General features: G+C 35.2%; 1 protein-coding gene and 1 pseudogene across 1 annotated transcript; one reads left to right on the plus strand and one right to left on the minus strand.

The window, feature by feature from the left end:
• Positions 1-4159: 4159 nt before the first annotated feature.
• Positions 4160-5050, plus strand: LOC131598039 (probable F-box protein At4g22030; annotated as a pseudogene).
• Positions 5051-6891: 1841 nt separating this feature from the next.
• LOC131599901 (probable F-box protein At4g22030) lies at positions 6892-8329 on the minus strand. Its single transcript, XM_058872141.1, has one exon. The coding sequence runs from the start codon at positions 8246-8248 to the stop codon at positions 6959-6961; it is 1290 nt and encodes a 429-aa protein (XP_058728124.1). The 5' UTR covers positions 8249-8329; the 3' UTR covers positions 6892-6958.
• Positions 8330-23201: the final 14872 nt, after the last annotated feature.

Consider the following 23201-nt stretch of genomic DNA (forward strand, 5'->3'; position numbering starts at 1 on the left):
CCCATGAACAGTACTTTACAGTAGTCATCAAATTTGGTTAATGCAATATAAAAACTTGGTTAACGCAGTAATGGAGTTGGTTAATATAATATCCAGGTATTAAAAATAATTTTTAGCAGTCATCAAATTTGGTTAATGCAGTGTAAAAACTTGGTTAATGCAGTAATGAAGTTGACTAATACACGTCCGTACATGAACAACGTTGTCTATAATTTTAAAAATAAAAATAAAAATTATTATTTTATTTTTATAAAAAACTGTTCACCGTATAAACACGGTGAACAGTGTTTGGTGTAAGTATTGGTGTAAATGTTTGGTGTAAGAATAGCATTTCTCATACATTATGTATCTATAATAAAAACACTCGTTTTTTTGGGTCATAAATTCCCAATATTGTAATGCAGAGTAGACAAACACATGAGACATATGCCGACATGTTGACTTACATATCACAATTCACATACCTTAATACGCGCGTCACACGTAAATACTGCACTGTACTTAAATACAAAATTTAGTATTCGATACATACAGATACTATATATAACTGAAGCCTAAGTACTATAGTGCCATGCACTTATTGGAATGCTGATTAAGTATTCACATACGTTAGCATGACGAATATTCCATTTCCATTCCATGACTCCAGTTATGTCAACAGACATGAAAATGAGTCAATGCAATGATAAACGCAAATATGTTAAGGTTTTAAGGTTAACTTTTCTCGTATCTAGCACCTTCTTTCCTATTTCGTTATTACTATAAATATATACAATACTTGCTTAATCTTCATTCAAAATAATAATCAACCCAAATTCTTGCACCATGCTTTCATTACAATCATCATCGCTACTTATTTGTTCATCTTTCTCTCCTTGTCTATCACTCAATCGAATCAAATGCGGTATCAATTTCCCAAAACTACCAAGAATTTCCTTATTCTCATATCAAAAAGCATCTAATAAAAGTATTGTAATTAAGGAAAATAATATTGAAGAAAATTTATATAATTCTACAAATTCTAGCATTCCTACTATTAAACTCTATGCAATCTTAGAAACAGTTTGCGACAGAATTGAAATGCATAACAATATAGGACAACAACGTGACAATTGGAACATGCTTTTATTAAACTCAATCAACATGATAACACTCACAGCTTCAACCATGTCTACTATTGCATCTTGTTCTGAATATGAAGATAAACCTCTTTTCTGCAACCTGTATTTCAAATTAATAAGATAGCTAGTAAATAAGCAAAAAAAAATATTAAACATTTAAAAATAAAGAGTTAGATTACCTCATGAACTGTTTCTTTTAATGATTGAGATTTCATATACTCAAGTGTCTCACAACATAGGGTTATTCCCAGCTTTACTTCGGAAGAGAACTTTTTCAAAAAGCTAAAAGCATAATTTGAAAAGATTGTTGACAAGTTTGCATGAAAATCCGCTAAATCATCTAACATGTATAACTAAAAGTTATTACCCATTCATATAAAAAACAAAGTTATTACCAATTGATATAACTAAAGAAAATTATACCCCTGGCCCTTCCATGTCTTTGATTTCTCCATTAATTTAAGAAACTTCTTGTAATATTCTTCTTCCATGGGGGTTATTTTATCGATGACCTTGAAAAGCATTGTATATATCTCGAGCACGGAGTGCAAAACATTAGCCACGTCCTCGCTGCTTTTCAACTTTTTTAATACAAGATCTCCCTTATTTTCGAAATCATGTAAATCTTCCTGAGCCTCTAAACACTTCAAGAAAGTAACTAAGTGTTGTAACTCTGATTTGTCACGTTTATGAGAGCTCATAATAAGCTTCAATACCTTTAATAACTCATTTATACCCAATTTACTATACTCTGATGTCCGCGGGTTAGTCAATAGTTTAAAAAGAAAGGTCAAGCATTCGTCAAGAAAACAGTCAAATTTGGTCTTTTCATCTGTGTCAGTGACTTGTGTTAAAAATGGTTCAATGTATTCGGTAAAACTTTTGAAAAGCCCGCTAGTATCAGATGACTTTAACTTAGCTAAAAGTTGTGTGTGAATAGACATTGGTAGTAACGTTAACCTGCAAGAATGATTCAAGAAAAAAATTCAAACTTTTTATTACCGTTTCAAAAGAAAATGGTGGAAATACCACCTTCATCCAAGAAACTTTTTTGAAAATAAAATAAAGATACACAAATGTGGAAGTTTGAGAATCAAGAAAACTACCTTGAATTAAGAAAAAGGAAGAAGCTTTGCAAACATGACAAGTAACTTCTTTTTTTCTACTCAATAGTGATAAAGTTTTGGTTATTCTCTTGTTCTCAGCAATGACGATTTTGAGTAATAAAAATAGTTTAGGTTTCTTAAAGAGATGAGTGTTGGTGAGAAATGGTTCTTTTTGTTAAAGAAAGGGTGTGGTGGAAGGGGGGAAATGGTGGAGCTGCTTTGTTTTGTTACAGTCTGTTAGGGAGAGAGAGAGAGAGAGAGTGTGTTTCAAGGGTTACTTTTTTTTACTTTTGGTTATCAACCTTAAGTTTAATTTTATTTTTTTCAAGCCCAAAGGAAAGCTTTATTTATCCCTAGCCACAGAACAATTCATTAAATATTTAATGGAACAACTCATCTCAAATTTTCTTCATGATCGAACATTATCTTTCCTATGAGTATCAGCTCAAGCAAACAATAAGTAGTGTCTAATTGAAAATAAATAAAAAATCTTAATTACATTTTTGGTCCCCCTATTTTTAACTTTATGAAGTATTACCCTCCATTTTAAAAGTCATATTTCTAGTCCCTAAACTTTACTTTACTTGGGATTTTCAAGGCCCCCTCAACTTGGCTGCTTCATTAATGACATGGCATACATAATACGTTGCTCAGTCACATTTTTTCCGTTTTTAATATCTGAATGTGGCATTAACCAACTTCATTACTGTATTAACCAAGCTTTTACACAGCATTAACCAAATTTGAGTAATGCTATTCCTACACCCATGAACAGTACTTTACAGTAGTCATCAAACTTGGTTAATGCAATATAAAAACTTGGTTAATGCAGTAATGGAGTTGGTTAATATAATATCCAGTTATTAAAAATAATTTTTAGCAGTCATCAAATTTGGTTAATGCAGTGTAAACACTTGGTTAATGCAGTAATGAAGTTAACTAATACACGTCCGTACATGAACAACGTTGTCCTTAATTTTAAAAATAAAAATAAAAATTATTATTTTATTTTTATAAAAAACTGTTCATCGTATAAATACGGTGAACAGTGTTTGGTGTAAGTATTGGTGTAAATGTTTGGTGTAAGAATAGCATTTCTCATACATTATGTATCTATAATAAAAACACTCGTTTTTTTTGGTCAGAAATTCCCAATATTGTAATGCAGAGTAGACAAACACATGAGACATATGCCGACATGTTGACTTACGTATCACAATCCACATACCTTAATACGCGCGTCGCACGTAAATACTGCACTGTACTTAAATACAAAATTTAGTATTCGATACATACTGATACTAGATATAACTGAAGCCTAAGTACTATAGTGACATGCACTTATTGGAATGTTGATTAAGTATTCTCACACGTTAGCATGACGGTTATTCCATTTCCATTCCATGACTCCAATTATTTCAACAGACATGAAAATGAGTCAGTGCCATGACATACGCAAATATGTTAAGGTTTTTAAGGTTAACTTGTCTCGTATCTAGCACCTTCTTTTCTATTTCGTTATTACTATAAATATATGCAGTACTTGCTTAATCTTCATTCAAAACACTAATCAACACAAAATCTTGCACCATGCTTTCATTACAATCATCATCGCTACTTAATTGTTCATCTTTCTCTCCTTGTCTATCATTCAATCGAATCAAATGCGGTATCAATTTCTCAAAACTACCAAGAATTTCCTTATTCTCATATCAAAAAGCATTTTATAAAAGTATTGTAATTAAGGAAAATAATATTGATGAAAATTTATATAATTTTACAAATTCTAACACTCATACTATTAAACTCTATGCAATCTTAGAAACAGTTTGCGACAGAATTGAAATGCATAACAATATAGGACATCAACGTGACAATTGGAACTTGCTTTTATTAAACTCAATCAACATGATAACACTCACAGCTTCAACCATGTCTTCTATTGCATGTTGTTCTGAATATGAACATAAACCTCTTTTGCCATTGAAACTATCTTCTTCTCTATTGTTCTCCGCCGCCACTGTAATGTCACTTGTCATGAACAAAATCCAACCTTTACAGCTTGCAGAAGAACAAAGGAACGCTACAAGACTCTTTAAACAGCTTCATTCACAAATCCAAACAAAAATCTCACTTAATGATAATCATAGTGAAGGTGGTGTGAGGGATGCAATTGAGAAAGTTTTGGCTATTGATAAAGCTTATCCATTTCCTTTGTTGGGTGGAAAAATGCTTGAGAAATTTCCATCCAAATTTGAAGCTTCTTGTTGGTGGCCATGTCATAGGAAAATGACTAGAGAAAATTACAATAAGATAGAGAGCAATATTAATGGGTGGAATTTGGAGTTGGAGAATGAAATGAAGGAGATATTTGAAATGGTGAAGAGAAAAGAATCAAAGATATTGAGGATTATGAGAGACTTGGAAATATTGCATTATTGTTTAACAAGAGTTTAGCTATTTTAGGACCTTTATTGACAGGAACTGTAGCTATAGGGTGTTTCTTTGTAGATTTTATTCCGGTTTTTTGTGGCGGTTTGGCTACTGTTATTAATAGTTTTGAGCATGGAGGACAAGTTGGTATGGTGTTTGAAATGTATAGAAACTGTGGTGGATATTTTGAGGTTTTAGAAAAGATGGTTGAAGAAAGTATTGAAGAGAGAGATTTGAATGAAAGAGAAAATGGAGAAGTGTTTGAAATGAAAATGGCTTTGTCATTGGGAAGAAGTGTAATGGAGATGAGAGAACTTGCTTCAAAATCTACTTCCTGTCATGTATGTAGAAGGACATGAGATGGATGAATTCGCCAACAAACTCTTCTGAAATCAACGTTTTGTTTTTTTTTTTGTTTTTTATTTTTTATTTTTTATTTCTTATTTGTTTAATTCTTTCAAATTGATGTATAATATATTATATATAATCATCTAAATTGACTATGTGTAGAAAAAAACAGAGTTGTTGTTAATTGACCGTGTACAATTAATAAATAATAAACATATACTTCAACAATTTATTTATTTAAATTTAAATAACACAAAATTATTGATAAGGTTCTTGTTTTGAATCAAACAATATCTTATTAAGAATTTTTGTTCTTTAGTTGAATAATTTGTGGTGTATTTGGAAAGGTTTGTAAGGGGCGTGGCCGAGATATGCTTTCACAGTTTTTTAAGGTCATAATTTTTTAAGGTCACCCATTTTGTGGCTCGAGCACCCTTTGTGCGATAAGATGCCCCTTACAACGACGTAGAAGAAATTGTGGGCGTGACAGTCACACATCATAGGCGTGATGAAAAGCATCGCAGGTAAGATATTAAAAGGCACATTGTGGCACGATGGGAGTACCGTGGCCGCAATGGAACCCTTTTCTGACACATTTTTTCTTCTATTTAAAGAGAAAATGCATAGGAAAGAGGGGTGAACATTTTGTGATTAAATTTTTATGGTGAAGCAATTTCTAGAGCTCTGGAGTAATGATTTACATCACCGAAAGACAAATTCTAACCGGAGATTTATGTACTCTTTCTTTATTATCTCAGTCATCTCACTATTATATTTGATAAAACTATCATCTCCTTTTCTAAAAGCATGTATTAAGTATAGTAAGATCAAAAGTCGACGAAAACTCTAGGATGGATTTACCTTTTGCACTAACCTTCCTGAGACCATACTCATATGCACACTCCCAAAACCTCTTGTTACGCTCCTTACATATCAATTTAGGTCCCCTTCTAGAAAAAATATTTTTTTCTTTAGAGTATATCCTGAAATAAATCTTCTAAGTCCTCCCAAAATTCTACTTTAAGGTGTTGTGTTAATCCAACCTGATCATGTGCGATAGCACTAATAATATTAAATGTTTCTTGTTTCACTACGAATATCAGAATATCAATACTATGATCTAATCTCCTACTTTTTTCACATCCACAATATTCTTCTTTAACTCTTTGGCTACAATAATTCTCACCCCATTTATCGATCTAACTTTTTTGATGTACCAAAGATTAAATCGTGGGGTATCTAATTCTTTTTCCTTTTCCCCGTCCACTTAGTTTCTTGTAGGCACGTGAAATGGATCTTTCTCTAACAGTAGTGTCCAGTATATCCATAGATTTTCCTATAAACATGCATATATTTCATGTTCCAAAACGATTAATACTCATGAACTAACTTCTTTACGCACACATGTTCACAAAAATGTGGAAACTCTTACTTGTTTTACACTGCACCTAGGTGGCGATGCATCGGCCCTTGCTCTCTTGACATTGTACTCGAGCCATATAACTTATTTTTTTACGGAATAAGACCTAGCATTCTCATGATTTCGTAATTCATCTATGACATAAAAATTTGACAAAATTTTATGTTAGTTATTAACCGTCTAACACAACTCTCTTCTTTTATTCGGGTTTAAAACCAACTACGTATAACAATATTAGGTAGGATTGTTTATTTTGAAGACCATTGATTTTACACTTAATTTTATTTAGAAAACACTCTACTCGGTTATAGAATTCCTAAACAAATAACGACAATGAGGCATTGTAATAATTTGACCTGGATTAGTCAACTGATCAATAAATTCTCGATTTTAATTGGTCAAAATTAATTAATTTACAAGCACATGTACACAAATAAAAATAACAAAAGGACACCGATGAATCTGTTAGAAATAATCATAATTGATTCAAAGAATGGTTAAGTTAGATCAAGAAGAAAAAACAAAAATACTTAGAACAGCTTGCTAGCAAATTCATCAACATTAGTTCCCTCTACACGAGAATAGGCTGCTTTTCTACCAAGATCTCTCAATTGTGACAAACTTCTTCCCAATTTCAAAGCCAACTTAATTTCAAACAACTCTCCATTCTCTCTTTCTTCTTCATCTTCCTCTAATATATTCTCTTGAATTGAATTCTCCATCATTTGAAAGAATCCACCACAGTTTCTATACATCTCAGAAACCATCCCAACTTGTCCACCATGCTCAAAAGAATTTACAGTTGTAGCCAATGCTCCAGCCATAACAGGTATCATATCTGTCCATGAACCTTGGCCAACAAAAGTGGACCCCACAGCTGCAATTCCAGTTAGCAAAGGCCCTGCAATTGCCAATGTTTTGTTAACTTTCAACACCAAGTTTCCTAATCTCTCATAATCTTCCATGTCTTTTCTCTTCATAACTTGTAACACATCTTTTATTTCACTTTCTAACCCTTCATTCCATCCATTTTTCTTCCACCCTTTTTCTTTTGTTTCATTATTTTGCTTGTTGCTTCTTCTAGGTGAGTTTTTTGCAGGCCACCAATTTGCAGGTTCATATTTTTGAGGGAACTTTTCAATCATAACTCCTAACAAAGGAAGAGGATAAGCTCTGTCAAGTGCTATAACTTTTTTGATTGTATCCTTTATATACTTCTCTGTGGGATTGCCTAATGCGATTGTGGTTTCGATTTGGGACTTGAGCTGTTTGAACAATCTTGTTGCGTTTCTTTGCTCCTCAGCCAGTTGTGAAGGTTGGATTTTGTTCATGATGACTAGCATACCCGTTGAAGCTGAGAACAAAAGTGCGGAAGATAATTTAAGGGCTAGAAGAGACGCGCCTGAGCCGCTAATGGCTGCGATACCTGCCATGGCGGAGGCGGTGAGAGTGATCATGTTGATGGAGTTTAATAGAAGGGTGTTCCAGTTATTGTGTTGTTCGGCGATGTTTTGATGCATTTCTATTCTGTCGGATACGGATTCAAGAATAGCATAGAGTTGAGTAATGGTTTTGGTTTTAGATGATGGAGAAAGAGAGGATTTATTGGATGAGTGAAAATCATTTTGTTGGATGATTATTGGGATTGTGTGTGTTAGTTGACCGTTTAATTCCTCATATAGCTTTCTGCTTGGTCTTGTTTTTGGAGCTATAGAAATGTTTTTAGGAAGTTTTGGGACATGGAAAGAGGATTTGATTCTTTCTGAGGAAGATGCTGAAATTGAAGAAGAAAGAATAGATGATACTTTTAATGAAGCCATGTTATGTGATTAAGGTTAGATAGATGTTTGTTGTTGTTGTTGTTTGTGTTGAAGAAGTTTTGTGTTGTTGTTGTTGTTGATTAGTTTGATGGTTGAATAAGGAAAGTGTGTGAGTTGTAATATATAGTGTGTGATGTGTGAACAAGAAGAGAATGGGTCAGATTGGAAAATAGTTGACTGGGTGTTACTAGTTGACTTTTTGTGGTTATTAGAGTTTACATAAAATTCAACTCTTACATTTGTTCAAACATTTTCATCTCGTACTCGGTCGTATGTATGGATACGCTGTTCTACATTAAGAGGAAATCTTTATGAGATATGAGATAAAAATGTGTCTTTAATTCTGGAGTTACGAATTATTATTTTTAGAGACTTGATTTTGTTAAAATGATTTATGTTAAGCTATATTTATTTATTGAGTTAAATAATAAATTTAAATATAAAATAAAATTTAGAATAAAAACTTAAACTTTTAATTTTAAATGAAAATAATATCTAAAAGAATCAATTTTATATATATATATATATATATATATATATATATATATATATATATATATATATATATATATATATATATATATATATATATATATATATATATATATATATATATATATATATATATATATATATATATATATATATATATATATATATATATAAGAGCACAAATATGTTAAAATCAATTTTGACTTCTACAAAATTAGAATCAAACATATTTAAAAGCTTTTCCTTCCTCATGGTTGGTGTCTTTTATACTGATCTTATTTTTCTTTATGATTTGATGTTTGAGTTTGAAATTGTTGAGTTGATTGTCTTGGTACATCGTTTTTGATTTGTTTTCTCTAATTATGAATGATTAGAGGTCATCGTTATAGATTAGGATTTTAGGAGACACACTTATTTTTACTCACTTTAATTTTCATATTCTAAATATTTTGTCAGGTTATATTCTAAAATCCCTTTTAAGAGGAAGAGATTAAATATGCTTTGGGTTGTGGAAATTCTAAGAGACCGGTTTCGGATGGGTACACATTTTTGTTCATTAAAAAATGTTGGTTATTTTCTTAAAGAGGACTTTAATTATTTTCACTACGAAAATGCGTTGTCTAAGGCGGTGACTTCTTCTTTTTTTAACTTTGGTTCTGAAATCTCCAAATCTGGTATTGTTGGATGATTATAGAGCTATTTGTTTCGTAGGTTGTATGTACAAAGCAATTGCGAAGCTTTTGGCGGGAAGACTAAAAATGGTGTTGAATTCCACTATTTCTCCGTGTCAAAGTGCTTTTGTGTCGGATGGTCAATTACTTGATGGAGTTTTGGTGGCTAATGAAGTGGTAGATTATGCCAAAAAGGAGAGGGAAATTGTCTTCTTTCTAAAGTGGACTTCGAAAACGCGTACGATAAAATGAATTGGAATTTTTTTAGGACTTATGATGGAGAAAATGAGGTTTGGAGAAGATGGATGGACTTTCTGATTTTCCAAAGCAAAACATTCGTGTTGGTTAATGGTAGTCCTACTAAGGAGTTTGAGGTGGAGAAAGGTTTGAGACAAGATGATCATCTTTCACCTTTCCTTTTTGTTTTGGTTGCGGAGGGTTTAACGGGGTTAGTGAGGAAGTCTTTAGAGATTGGGGAGTATTGCGGTTTTGCCTTTAAGGGGAGGTGTATTGTTGATATTCTTCAATTTGCGGATGATACGTTGTTGAATGGGGAAGGTTCTTGAAAGCATGTCCGGGCTATCAAATCGGTTTTGAAAGCTTTTTAATTATTGTCGGGGCTTGGTATTAATTATCACAAGAGAAAATTTATTGGTATTAATACTAATAGAAACTTTGTGGAAGTTGCGTCGTATATTCTTTCTTGTAGGGTGTGGAAGCTAGAAACTTTATTTTTCTTGGAATTCCGATTGGTGTGAATCCGAGGAATTATATGTCATGGATCCCTCTTTTGAACAAAATGAAGAAACGTTTATCTGGCTGAAAAAATCGTTATCTTAATCTTGGTGGTAGGATTACTCTATTGAAGTTGATTCTTTGCTCTCTAACTGTCTTCACTATGTCTTTCTATAAAATGTCGACAAAGGTGGTTAAAGAGTTTACGAGTATCCACGGTAATTTTTTATTGGGTGGTTTAGAGGGCAACAAAAAGATTTATTGGGTGAGTTGGAAGAAGGTGTCTCTTCCTAGTGATTTGGGGGAGGGGTTTAGGAATTAAAAATATTTTCGACTTTAATTTAACTCTCCTTAATAAATGGGAGTGGAGAATTTTGCAAGGCAACGAGAATCTTTGGTATGATGTGTTGAGAGCTCAGTATGGTGATATTTCCATGAAGGTGTTTTGTGGAGATATTAATGATAAAGATCTTATTTCTCAATCTTTTTGGTGGAAGGATATTATCAACATAGGTTCCGCTTCCTTCAAAGATCATATGGTGGCTTTTTGTAAGTTTGATATTGGTAAAGGTTTTTATACTCCACTTTAGAAAGCTAAGTGGTAGGAGGAAACTAACTTAAGGGAGGAGTTTTCGGATCTTTACTCAATATCTTATTTTAAAAAGTGTTTGCAGTCGGTATGGGGTTGGAGTAACGGTGTTTGGTGTTGTGGCAATTTTGGAATTAAAGATAATTTTTTAACTACCGATAATCGAACGACTCTTTCTTCACTTCGTTTGAAGTTAGCGAGTGTCGACTTTGGGATGTCCGATTATGATAAGGTGTTTTGGTCCGTCGAAGCTGTGGCAACCTGCCCTAAAAATTAAAGGTTTTAGAGTCGCCACCTATTCTGAAGGGCGAATAGGAAACCCTACGCAGTTTAGAGATCAGGGTAAGTTATTATAATCAGGTCGAGGGAAGGTGTTAGGCACCCTCAACCCTTTCCTAAGGTTTGTATCTAAAGATGAAGGTTTATGGCTAAAATTTAGGTTTATAGCTAAGGAAGTGAATAGGGGAAAATTGAGATTTTAGGGAAAGGGACTCGCCTTGGTTATCCAAGTGCCTACGTATCTCCTTATGGAGAATCAGAGTCAACGTAGTTCGGGAACAGGGTTGTACGCCTTTGAATTGATTATGAAAGTGTTTGAAGGCTTTTTGAATGGCCTGTCGTAGTTTTGGAAGTTGTGATTTGAAAGGCATTTTGAATTGCCTGATTGGAAAGGATGAAAATCCGTAGTATCGTGGTTTAGTGTGTTTTAGATTTGGGCGTACAACCCTGGTTTGATATGGCACCGTTAGATGCGATGACCAATAGATTTGGTCAGTATAGCTAACGAATTATGGGGCATTGCTGGTTACTCAGATCGATAGATTGATCGTCGCGGGCAGCAAATTAAATATATTTTAATTTTTTTATATATTTTTTTTATCTCTCGTCTAATGCGACTAATAGCTTTAGTCGGGTCGAGGAGAGAATTAAACTTGAATCGATTATATCGTTAATAAATAAATTAGAATCAATTATATTATTAATAAATAAATTAAAATCAATTATATTATTAATGAATATATTAAATGATCAAAACTTATTTCTCGTCTACTGCGACTAATGGATTTAGTCGGTTCGAGGAGAAAGTTGGATTAAATCATCAAGGGAGAACAAATAATTAAATAATTAAAATTTCACATAATTAATTAATTAAATGTTATTTATATTATTATTTTTTTATTATTTTGTATAGGGGGTGTGTTTTGTTAAGAGGTAGCAATTTGAAAGAGTGTTAACAGCAGAGGTTTAGGCCCAATTGGTCTCAGGGTCCATGTGATTCGGTGTGGTGTAGCACATGGATTGATGATGAGGAAACGGATTCAGAAGCGTTAGATTCGAGCTTAGACTGATCAAACAGTCTGCATGTGTTGGTGTTGAGGGCGTACGATAAGGAAGCACATGGAATCACGTTCCATGATGCTGCCAAATGGCCATGATAGGCCAAGTGGAGCGAATCCGACGGCCAGGGAGAGGGGTAAGTCACCAGTTTCAGACAAATCCTTTCCATTTTTTATTTACTTTCTCTCTCTACCCTCGCCCCTCTCTTCGTTTTCCTCTCTCTTCAAAAAAAACCCAGAAACAACCTTGCCAAGTTACCGCCGGCCACCACCGACCGCCCTTATAACCTATCAACCCACCGTGAGACTCAGAAAACCCCACCGGACCACCCCTAGAACCACCGTAGGATCCCAGCTTCCGGTTGATGTTCAACCGGAAATTTCAAACCTTCAACTAAAACGCACCCAGAAACCCAGAAAAACATAATCCTTCCCCAATTCAAAAGCCCTAAATCCACGAACCCAATCCTAACATTTCCAGAAAATCAAGCAAACACGAATTACATGCATCAAAAATCCTAAGCTAAGTTTCGATCTCACCTTATTTCTTGTATTCAGGAACGTGTTAGCTCCCTCCTTGACCTCTCTTTCTCTGTTCTGCAGGTTCGAGACTTGAAGATCCAAGCTCTTGGGGTTTGCGGCGGCTAGCTTCAAAGGATCTTTCTCCGAAATTTTTCCCTCCTCTTCATCTAATTTCTCTCTTTTAGTTTTATAGTCTAGGTTAAATCTTAGTTAGGAAATATTAGATTAGATTATTAGGTTTATGATTTGATTCAGATTTTGTAAACTGGATTTCATTTATTCGATTATAATCTTCAGATTTGTAATGTTTGATTCTTGTTTAATAATAAAAATTATTTGATTTCTATTATGTTAAGATTTGATTTTATTTGTGAAGATGTGATCTTGTGGATTTGATTGAGTTCTGATTCTGTTAATTTTGGATTTGATTTCATTTAAGATTGTTTGATTCATGCTTGGGCATTGAGATTGTATTAGGGTTTCTTGTTGAGAGAGGGGCTGCGGCGGCTGCGCAGAGATGGAACTAGGGTTTAGCTGGAGGTTGGGGGAGATGAACAAGACCCGGGTCAGTTGGACCCGGTCCGTACCCGATCCCTGCTTGGCCCGATAACCCTTAATCCATGGTCCAGATTCACTTAACTAATCCGGCCCATCTTGCCCAATTATATTAACTTAATAATAACATTATTAACTAATAATAGTATTGACACTAATATTTAGTAAATCTAATAATACTTATTATCAAGATTAATACTAACTATCTAGACTAATGCTAATTCCTACGATAAATATCAATAAGAACAATAAACCAAATAATATTAATAAATCTCATAATTAATTAACTATAAAAGTTATGTAATGACCTTATTAGTCAAAAATGAATTATATATGATATTTAGTCAGTAACAAAGAAAAATGCAAAAATGATGGGAAACAAAAGGACTCAAAACAACTTGGATTTCAAAAGTTTGCTATTTACCCCTCCATTTTGTTTTACTCAATTTTTAATGGCATTTTATAAGAGATCGAATTTAATAATAGGTATACTAAATCCTATGGCTCCTAATTTTTAACGCCCTTAATAAATTGTCAGACCATATCGGGTAAATTTTGGGGTATGACAGTTGCCCGTATTTAATTACCTTTGATTGAATGGCGTGAGAATACGCAGGTCTCACGTTTTTCGAATCGGAGAGTTATTAAATAATGGAAGACCCCTAAATTTACCTTGCAGTTAATGTGCGAAAGATAATCGCCTCGCTAAAGCCTGAGACTTACATAGCGAGGACTTGCAGTTAATCGTGATCAATTTGCTATAGTGCTAGCAAGCTTTTCCTGCGCCAATAGGAGTCACTTGCCCTGATTCGGGCAAGTCTACCTGTATAGAAAATCGCTTTGTAAATGCGTATGCATTGTAGATGTATGAATGTTTACACATGTAGATGTTGCATGTATGTAAATGAGTATGTATGTATGTATGATAACTCCAACGCATTATCTCCTTATCACCCATTGAATTTGTTTAACCTTTTTGAGATGTGTGTGAATCCTCGTTCGGATTGTATTTGAGAGATGAAGTAATGTCTTACATAAGACTACCTGAAGAGGTTTCCTGAACAGGGTATATCAATGACTGATGTAAAGAAGATTAGGCTTTAAACAAAGCTCCGGGGAGAAATGTCTTAGAGAAGACTGAATGAGGAAACTCTTTGAAAGCGCAAGATGTCTTTAGAAAAGATTGGGTAGATTTTTTGAAGAATATTACCTAAAGAGGTTGAGATATGTTTTAAACAAGATTACCTAGAAAGGCTCCTAAAAAAGATATGAAATGTCTTAAACAAGATTACCTAGAAAGGCTCCTAAAAGGATATGTAACGTCTTAAACAAGACTAACCTAAAAAGATTCCTAGAAAGGATATGAAACTTCTTAAACAAGATTACCTAGAGAGGCTTCTAAAAAGATATGAAACGTCTTAAACAAGACTGACCTAAAAAGATTCCTAGAAAGGATACGAAATGTCTTAAACAAGATTACCTAGAAAGGCTTCTAAAAAGATATGGAACGTCTTAAACAAGATTACCTAGAGAGGCTTCTAAAAAGATATGAAACGTCTTAAACAAGATTGACATAGAAAGACTCCTAGAGAGGATAAAAGGTCTTAGCGAAGACTACCTAAAAAGGTTGATAAGCGTCTTGGAGAAGACTACCTTAAAAGGTAAGAAATTCTTTGATTGTTTCTGAATTGCCTTTGAAGAAAGGCTCGGAATGAAGCATCGGGATCGTATATGTGAGCGTTAACATTAAATTGTTGATACGATCGTATTTGCACTGTACTTGGATGATAACATCCTTTTGATTATGAAGTGACCTGAAAAAGCAGCGTTAGTTTTATGCAATGTCGTGATGCATGTGTCATGTAATGAGATTCTCAAAATAAATGAGAATTATGTATGTATGACGATCCCACATTGCAGATCGTAAATAATACAGGCGTAGGAAGGCCAATTATGCAGCAATGCTCCTTGTGTGATATTAGCGTGATTTCCCCCAGTATCAGAAATTTTGAGAGACGCAACATTTATCCTGAAGGAAATATCCTTAGAGGGAACTCGAATATTACCATGTCATGCCACGAACCTGACATGCACTGCCCCAGTATTTAAATTCTTGAAAGATATGCCCTAGTCAAATAGGATCATTGAGTGTATGCCCCTATAATCCTCGATATTTTGCCCCTGTTTAGGAGAACCCCCTAGATATGGTTCCCCCGGTTCAGGGATCTTTATCAGCAATGATCGCCTTTGATTAACCCAATCTCCCTGATGTTAGGTATTGATTTGAATGTGAAGTAGATGCTTTTCAGAATTAGTCATGCGTCTTGGTCGTGTCCGATGGACAAAAGTTCACTGAATACTCAGAATGAGATGATGTCTTCTAGGAGATTACCTGAAGAGGTTCCGGGAAAGGATATGAGATTGTCTTGAACAAGATTGTGCTTTAAACAAAGCTCGTGGAGGCACGTTTGCAAAGAAGGTCAAAAGATTCTCATAGAGGACAAAGACTATTTTAAGGAATGTAGTGTTTTAAACAAAACTCAGGAAAAGACATTTCGAAGAAGATTATCATAGAAAGGATGGGATACCGCCCTGAAGAAGAATGTACTTTAAACAAAGTTTGGCAAGGTTTATAAGAGGAATTTGAACATGTCTTAAAAAGGACTAACTGAAAAGATTGACGGGTGTCTTAAAGAAGATTACCTAGAAAGGTTCCTGGAAAGGATGAGAGATATTTTAGAGAATATTGCCTGAAAAGGGTAAGGGATGTCTTAAAGAAGACTACATGAAAAAGTTAAGAGATGTCTTACAGAAGACCATCTAGAAAAGGTTCTTAGAAAGGAATGTGTCTTAGAGAAGACTATCTGAAAAGATTTCTGAAGATGACGAGAGATACCTGGAAAGGTTTGCAGAAAGAACGAGAGGATGTGTCTTAAAGAAGACTATTTGAAAAGGGCTCCTAGAAAGGATAATAGATATTCGAGCATGTCTTAAAGAAGATTGCCTGAAAGGATTTAAGAGACGTTTTTTAGAGAAAATTACCTAAAAAGGTTCCTAGAAAGGATGTGAGAATAGTATTAACACTATCTTATATGAAGTGACCTTTGCAACATGCCCCCAGGTAATGGACTTGCCCCATGGGCTATTCAGAGTCCTTGAGATATTCCATGGATCTTGATTAGATTTCCCCAGATAAATAGGATGACAACGGGCTATGCCTTGGTGTATACACTAGCCATCCGAGTCAGGCGTAAGAGATATTTCTTCTTTGATATGCTTTTAAAGCTATTTCGACTATCGGTAGGATTTTTTAGCCATTAGCCATGCCCCATGCAACTTCTCCCTGATGTTAAAACATTTGAATCTATATAGACCAGTGTGCTTTACGATGAAATTCATAAGATGCGAATGCATACGTCTGTCTTGAGAGTTTAAAAACATTTTTGAGTAAAACAGAGTTTTTTTTTTTAAGAAAGTGATATCAACTCAAGAGTTATAGTAGACCTTAAGGAGTCGGGATGTCTTTTGGTAACGGTATGCTTTCGAACTAACCATGCTTCAGTTAGGACTTTTAAGGGTTGTAATGTGGCCTGGTTCACGGTTTTAAAAAACAAAAGATAATGGCTCAAAATTTATTTAACCCACCCTTTTCTTCGTGATGTTCTCCAGTCCTATGCTCAGTTAACTATGCATTTAAGCTCCAAAAGACCTTGGTTATTGTAATACTGACATTCATGATGGTTCAAAAACCGAAGGTTTATCTGCAAAGGCAGTCATTCTCCTTTTTTGTAATATCTTCCTTTTGTCGAGGATGCATAGTGACCTTTTTTTTACTTTATTATCCCTAATTTTTGCCTGAACTGTTTATTTAAAATTAGGCAAAATACCCTTTTTGGTCCCTTAAGTATACCCCAAGGTCCATTCTGGTCCCTTATCTTTAAAAAGTGTCAAAGTGGTCCTATAATTGTTCAAAAAGGTCCACGTTAGTCCTTTCCGTCTAATTTTTACTAACGGCGTTAACTTTTCCTTGCTGGAATCTGACGTGGCTGGTACGTGTGGCGTGTGTTCATCATGAAAGAATGATAAGTCATTAATATTTTTTATTTATTAATGATAAGTCATTAATATTTTTTCATTCAAATTTATTATAAACAAAAAGAAAAGAATCCTAAGTCATTAATATTTTTAAAATAACGTGAAACAAAATTAATTAAAGAAACTAATGATTTTTATTTATTCAAGTTTAGTCACATCTATTTGGACTGTTCATCTTTCCCATCTGCTTCTAAAGTCCATTAATCTTTCTCATCTTCTTGAAAACTTCTTTCTTTCTCACACAATTCTACAAAGATTAAAAATCACCACAACAAAAAGATTAAACCCATAAATTAACCCCAACCAAGCAAATCAACCCGTAATCTCTTCTAAATAATCTCTACAACATGCAATAGCAACTCAAAATGAAATCTGGGTTATTGTAGATCTTGATTTTTCTAAAAGAATGGAGGGGAACAAATGAATTTTATGATGATTACAGATTAGGGTTTTTAGGGTTTTAATCCTTTCTAAAATATTCTACAAATGGAGGAGAAAAAATTGATTTTACAGATCTGGGTTGTTACTCCTGCAGTGGAACGTGGGCTTCCAGTCACACGGCTTATGTTTTGCAAGGGATCCTTACTCGTGCAGTTGGAGAAGACATCGTTATGAATGCCAATAATGTTGTTAGTTTTGTAGATGATGGAAACAAGGTAACTAGAGAAAAAACACTTTATTTTCTGAAGCTATTATTCGATTCTTCTTGAATATTCATTGGCACACTAATGAGATTACACATCATTGGATTTGAAATTTACACTTTTCTAATCAAGCTTGCTGATTTCACGTAACAGTAGAGCTTGAGAATGGTCAAAATAATGAAGGATATCTATTGGTTGGAGCGGACGGTATATGGTCCAAGGAATTGTTAAATTTTCTTTGACTCTGATCCTATTCATCTAAAATGCAATCATAATTATATAGATGTATAGAAGAAGATATTGCAAGAAAAATTGGGGAAGAAGATGAAGAAGCTTTATTAAAACTCAGATTGAGGAATAAGATTAAGAACTTTGAAGAAAAAAAAAGAGAATTAATAAATTTAGTTAGTAAGCATTATCACAAAGATAAAAATGTCTAAGTGGTAAAGTAATATTTATAGTAACCACCAAGTACCTGGTTCGAATCCAGGTCTAAGACAATTTTTTAGGTTTTATTGACCTTTCATGATGAACACACGTACCACATCAGCGCCACGTCAGATTCCAGCAAGGAAAAGTTAACGCCGTTAGTAAAAATTACACGGAAAGGACTAACGTGGACCTTTTTGAACAATTATAGGACCACTTTGACACTTTTTAAAGATAAGGGACCAGAATGGACCTTCGGGTATACTTAAGGGACCAAAAAGGGTATTTTGCCTTAAAATTACAGTCAACGGGATGCCCTAATTTTGCCTAAGTCTCCTTAATAGGTTTTGACTTGGCAGGCCTTGCGTTATTTTTTCTTTTTCTTTGCGGACATTGATTGCCAGGCTTAATTATGACGGAGAACCATCAGTGATTATGTTCAAAGGAACAATTTGGGATAATCAAGTTAACTGACCAGCTACCCTATCCCAGGTTATATTTTGAGGGTTTTTATTTTGTACGTGAAGGAAAACTCCTACTTCTTAGGCTCAAAGGGGTTGACGAGGGATTAACATCCTTATATCTCCACTGTATTGGAATTGAAACAATGCCTGTACATCGTCAACACGGTATGTTCGAAAGCGTACTGTATGAGATTGTGGTATCGTTTTCGTCATTCTCCCTCTAAAGGTAAACATCTTTGAACAAAAGTTGAATAAAACCAAGTAAAAACACAGTTTTGAATATAGTGAAAACACTAGGAATAAATCAAGACAAACGTAAGCAATGCATTAATGATTATTGTAAAGTACATAGCGTATACCGCAAACCAATGTTTAAACAAACTGAAAGGAAATTGCGAATGAAAACAAAACTAATGATCTAAGAAACCCTCCTTCTAGCCACTTATAGCATTAGACTTGCGAGGCTCTTCGAACTCAATGAGCCCTTCTTCAATTAAATATTGGATCTTGTGCTTCAACGACCCACAATCCTCTGTATCATGACCAGGACTATCTGAGTGATAAGCGCACCTAGCATGATGCTTGTACCAGGGAGCGGGAGCTGGAGCAGAGTATGGAGGCAACAAAGTTATCATATTCTGACTGAGAAGATGTTGCAAAGCTTGAGACAGTGGCATGTGCAACGGGGTGAATGACCGTTTTGGCTTTGACCTCCAGGTGCGTTGGCCACCCTGTTGCTTTTGCTGATCTTTCTGTTGTAGTGCTGAGGTTTGATTAAACCAGGATTGCTCCGACAGTGTTGGGTTCCTTTTTCCCATCGTATGACTTCTTTGTGTGATAGGAACCTGAGGGTGCCCCTTGTATCTTCCCATTTTTGATCCCATTTTCAATCCTTTCACCAATGACTACCAAGTCCGAGAACCCTAAGATATGCTTCCAACCATCTTATCATAGTATGGTCCTTGCAAAGTACTCATAAATATGTCCACCAGTTCTTTTTCTATCAAGGGAGGTTGGACTCGAGAAGCCATTTCCCTCCACCTTTGAGCATACTCCTTGAATGATTCATCCTTCTTCTGTGACATATTTTGTAATTGCATCCGGTTGGGTGCCATATCCAGGTTGTACTTGTATTGCTTCAAGAATGTATTAGCAAGATCATTCCAGCTTCGTATATAGGATTTCTCCAATTGCATGTACCAGTCAACAGATGCTCCGCTTACGCTATCTTGGAAGAAGTGTATCATCAGCTTTTGATCGTGGGCATAGGCAGCCATTTTTCGCACATACATGCGCAAGTGGTTCCTCGGACATGTGAGTCCTTTGTATTTCTCGAAGTCAGGAATCTTGAATTTGTGTGGGATAGTCAAGTCTGAGACCAAACTCATTTCAAAGGCATCCACATCGAAAGCATCGTATCCTTCTACCACCTTTAGTCTCTCCTCTAGCGCTTTGATCTGTTCACTGTCCTTGAAGTCTTCCCTAGAGTTGGGATTAGACTGCTGCGTCTGAGGTGCTTGGTCTGTGTTGTCCACCTCTTGTACTCCGTATTGTAGATCCACGTAATCTTCATCCTTAGGGACATTGTTAGCAGGAATGCGAACTGTGCGGGTTGTCCCTTTAGTCTGTGGAGTGGGGACAAATCCCTCTTGAGAGGCCTCTCCTTTCTCTTGGGTCGTAGCGACCTTCTTAAAAGAGTGAGCCTTTGTCTTGTGAGGGTCATAGCCTCGAACATATCCTAACAACGGGTTGCCATCGTTCGGTATCTCCTCATACTGGTCTTGAACCTCCTTAGCCTTGTCTTGCTTATCCTTGAGATCTTTCATGAAGCTCAGCATTTGGGTCATACCTCCTTTAACTTCTTCTATACTAACTTTCAGTTGATCCACCTCCTCACGAAGAGCGGCTTGATTCTGTTCTAGCTGATCCATTGATTTCTTTTGCTGAAATCTTGTCCGATAAGACGGTCGGGATGTTAGATTATCCTTCCCAATGGTCTCTTGCTCTGAAGGCAAAAGAGAAATCTTCTTTCAATGCCATGAAAATGATATGCATGCCATGAATGATATGCTTTATTCGTGTTTATGCCTTATCCACATCCATTGGTTAAATATAATAACTCCTTTTTTTTTGTATTATTTTTGGATGAGACATGATGCAAGAATGCACATGATGCATGATGCATGCCACAATTATATGAGATATATATAAGAAATAATGAAAGCGTACAGTTAAACACATAAGCACATAAGCCCTAGGTTCATAGGTTCGACGTAACGGCTCAGGAGCCTACCCTTCCCATGGGAATGTTCTAGAAGGTCTCATGGGATCTTTCGTAGCCGCCGAGACTTTTTGTCTCTTTGGATTTTGGAACAACTCATTGCTCCATGAGGTTCGAATTTTAGGGGTTGGTTCCCAGAGAGATCAGCTAAATACCCAGTCCAGCCCTCAACAAGGTCGAGCCTCGTATCAGACCTTTCCGAATATTTAACCCACTCTGAGTGGAATTATAATAAGACTCGTAGGCGATGTAATTCCCCTCTGGTCATTATTATAATTCCCACGCTTAGGCTTAACAGCAATTTATAATATCCCAACAGAATACAATAAAATAACAAATATAAAAATATTTAATTAAATTGAACGTAAATGAATAAATTGCAGATGAATAAATAAATAAATAAAAATTTAAATATTTAATAAAAAAGGAAAACCTAAATCCTAAACCAAACCCTAATTTAGGCAAACTAGCCAAACCCTAATAGCTAGCCACAAACCTAAATAATTTGCCAAACCTAAACCCTGCCAAGCCTTAGGAGCATAATAATTCACCATTGATTTGTCCCCAGCAGAGTCGCCAGCTGTGGCAACCTGCCCTAAAAATTAAAGGTTTTAGAGTCGCCACCTATTCTGAAGGGCGAATAGGAAACCCTACGCAGTTTAGAGATCAGGGTAAGTTATTATAATCAGGTCGAGGGAAGGTGTTAGGCACCCTCAACCCTTTCCTAAGGTTTGTATCTAAAGATAAAGGTTTATGGCTAAAATTGAGGTTTATAGCTAAGGAAGTGAATAGGGGAAAAATTGAGATTTTAGGGAAGGGGACTCGCCTTGGTTATCCAAGTGCCTACGTATCTCCTTATGGAGAATCAGAGTCAACGTAGTTCGGGCACAGGGTTGTACGCCTTTGAATTGATTATGAAAGTGTTTGAAGGCTTTTTGAATGGCCTGTCGTAGTTTTGGAAGTTGTGATTTGAAAGGCATTTTGAATTGCCTGATGGCACCGTTAGATGCGATGACCAATAGATTTGGTCAGTATAGCTAACGGATTATGGGGCATTGCTGGTTACTCAGATCGATAGATTGATCGTCGCGGGCAGCAAATTAAATATATTTTAATTTTTTTATATATTTTTTTATCTCTCGTCTAATGCGACTAATAGCTTTAGTCGGGTCGAGGAGAGAATTAAACTTGAATCGATTATATCATTAATAAATAAATTAGAATCGATTATATTATTAATAAATAAATTAAAATCAATTATATTATTAATGAATATATTAAATGATCAAAAATTATTTCTCGTCTACTGCGACTAATGGATTTAGTCGGTTTGAGGAGAAAGTTGGATTAAATCATCAAGGGAGAACAAATAATTAAATAATTAAAATTTCACATAATTAATTAATTAAATGTTATTTATATTATTATTTTTTTATTATTTTGTATAGGGGGTGTGTTTTGTTAAGAGGTAGCAATTTGAAAGAGTGTTAACAGCAGAGGTTTAGGCCCAATTGGTCTCAGGGTCCATGTGATTCGGTGTGGTGTAGCACATGGATTGATGATGAGGAAACGGATTCAGAAGCGTTAGATTCGAGCTTAGACTGATCAAACAGTCTGCATGTGTTGGTGTTGAGGGCGTACGATAAGGAAGCACATGGAATCACGTTCCATGATGCTGCCAAATGGCCATGATAGGCCAAGTGGCGCGAATCCGACGGCCAGGGAGAGGGGTAAGTCACCAGTTTCAGACAAATCCTTTCCATTTTTTATTTTTCTTTCTCTCTCTACCCTCGCCCCTCTCTTCGTTTTCCTCTCTCATAAAAAAAAACCCAGAAACAACCTTGCCAAGTTACCGCCGGCCACCACCGACCACCCTTATAACCTATCAACCCACCGTGAGACCCAGAAAACCCCACCGGACCACCCCTAGAACCACCGTAGGATCCCAGTTTCCGGTTGATGTTCAACCGGAAATTTCAAACCTTCAACTAAAACGCACCCAGAAACCCAGAAAAACATAATCCTTCCCCAATTCAAAAGCCCTAAATCCAGGAACCCAATCCTAACATTCCCAGAAAATCAAGCAAACACGAATTACATGCATCAAAAATCCTAAGCTAAGTTTCGATCTCATCTTAT

Source organism: Vicia villosa, linkage group LG4, assembly GCF_029867415.1.
Source record: "Vicia villosa cultivar HV-30 ecotype Madison, WI linkage group LG4, Vvil1.0, whole genome shotgun sequence".
NCBI lineage: Eukaryota > Viridiplantae > Streptophyta > Magnoliopsida > Fabales > Fabaceae > Vicia > Vicia villosa.

Excerpts from the sequence above, each read along its gene's own strand:
- LOC131599901 (XM_058872141.1), bottom strand. The coding sequence starts at position 8,248 with ATGGCTTCATTAAAAGTATCATCTATTCTTTCTTCTTCAATTTCAGCA.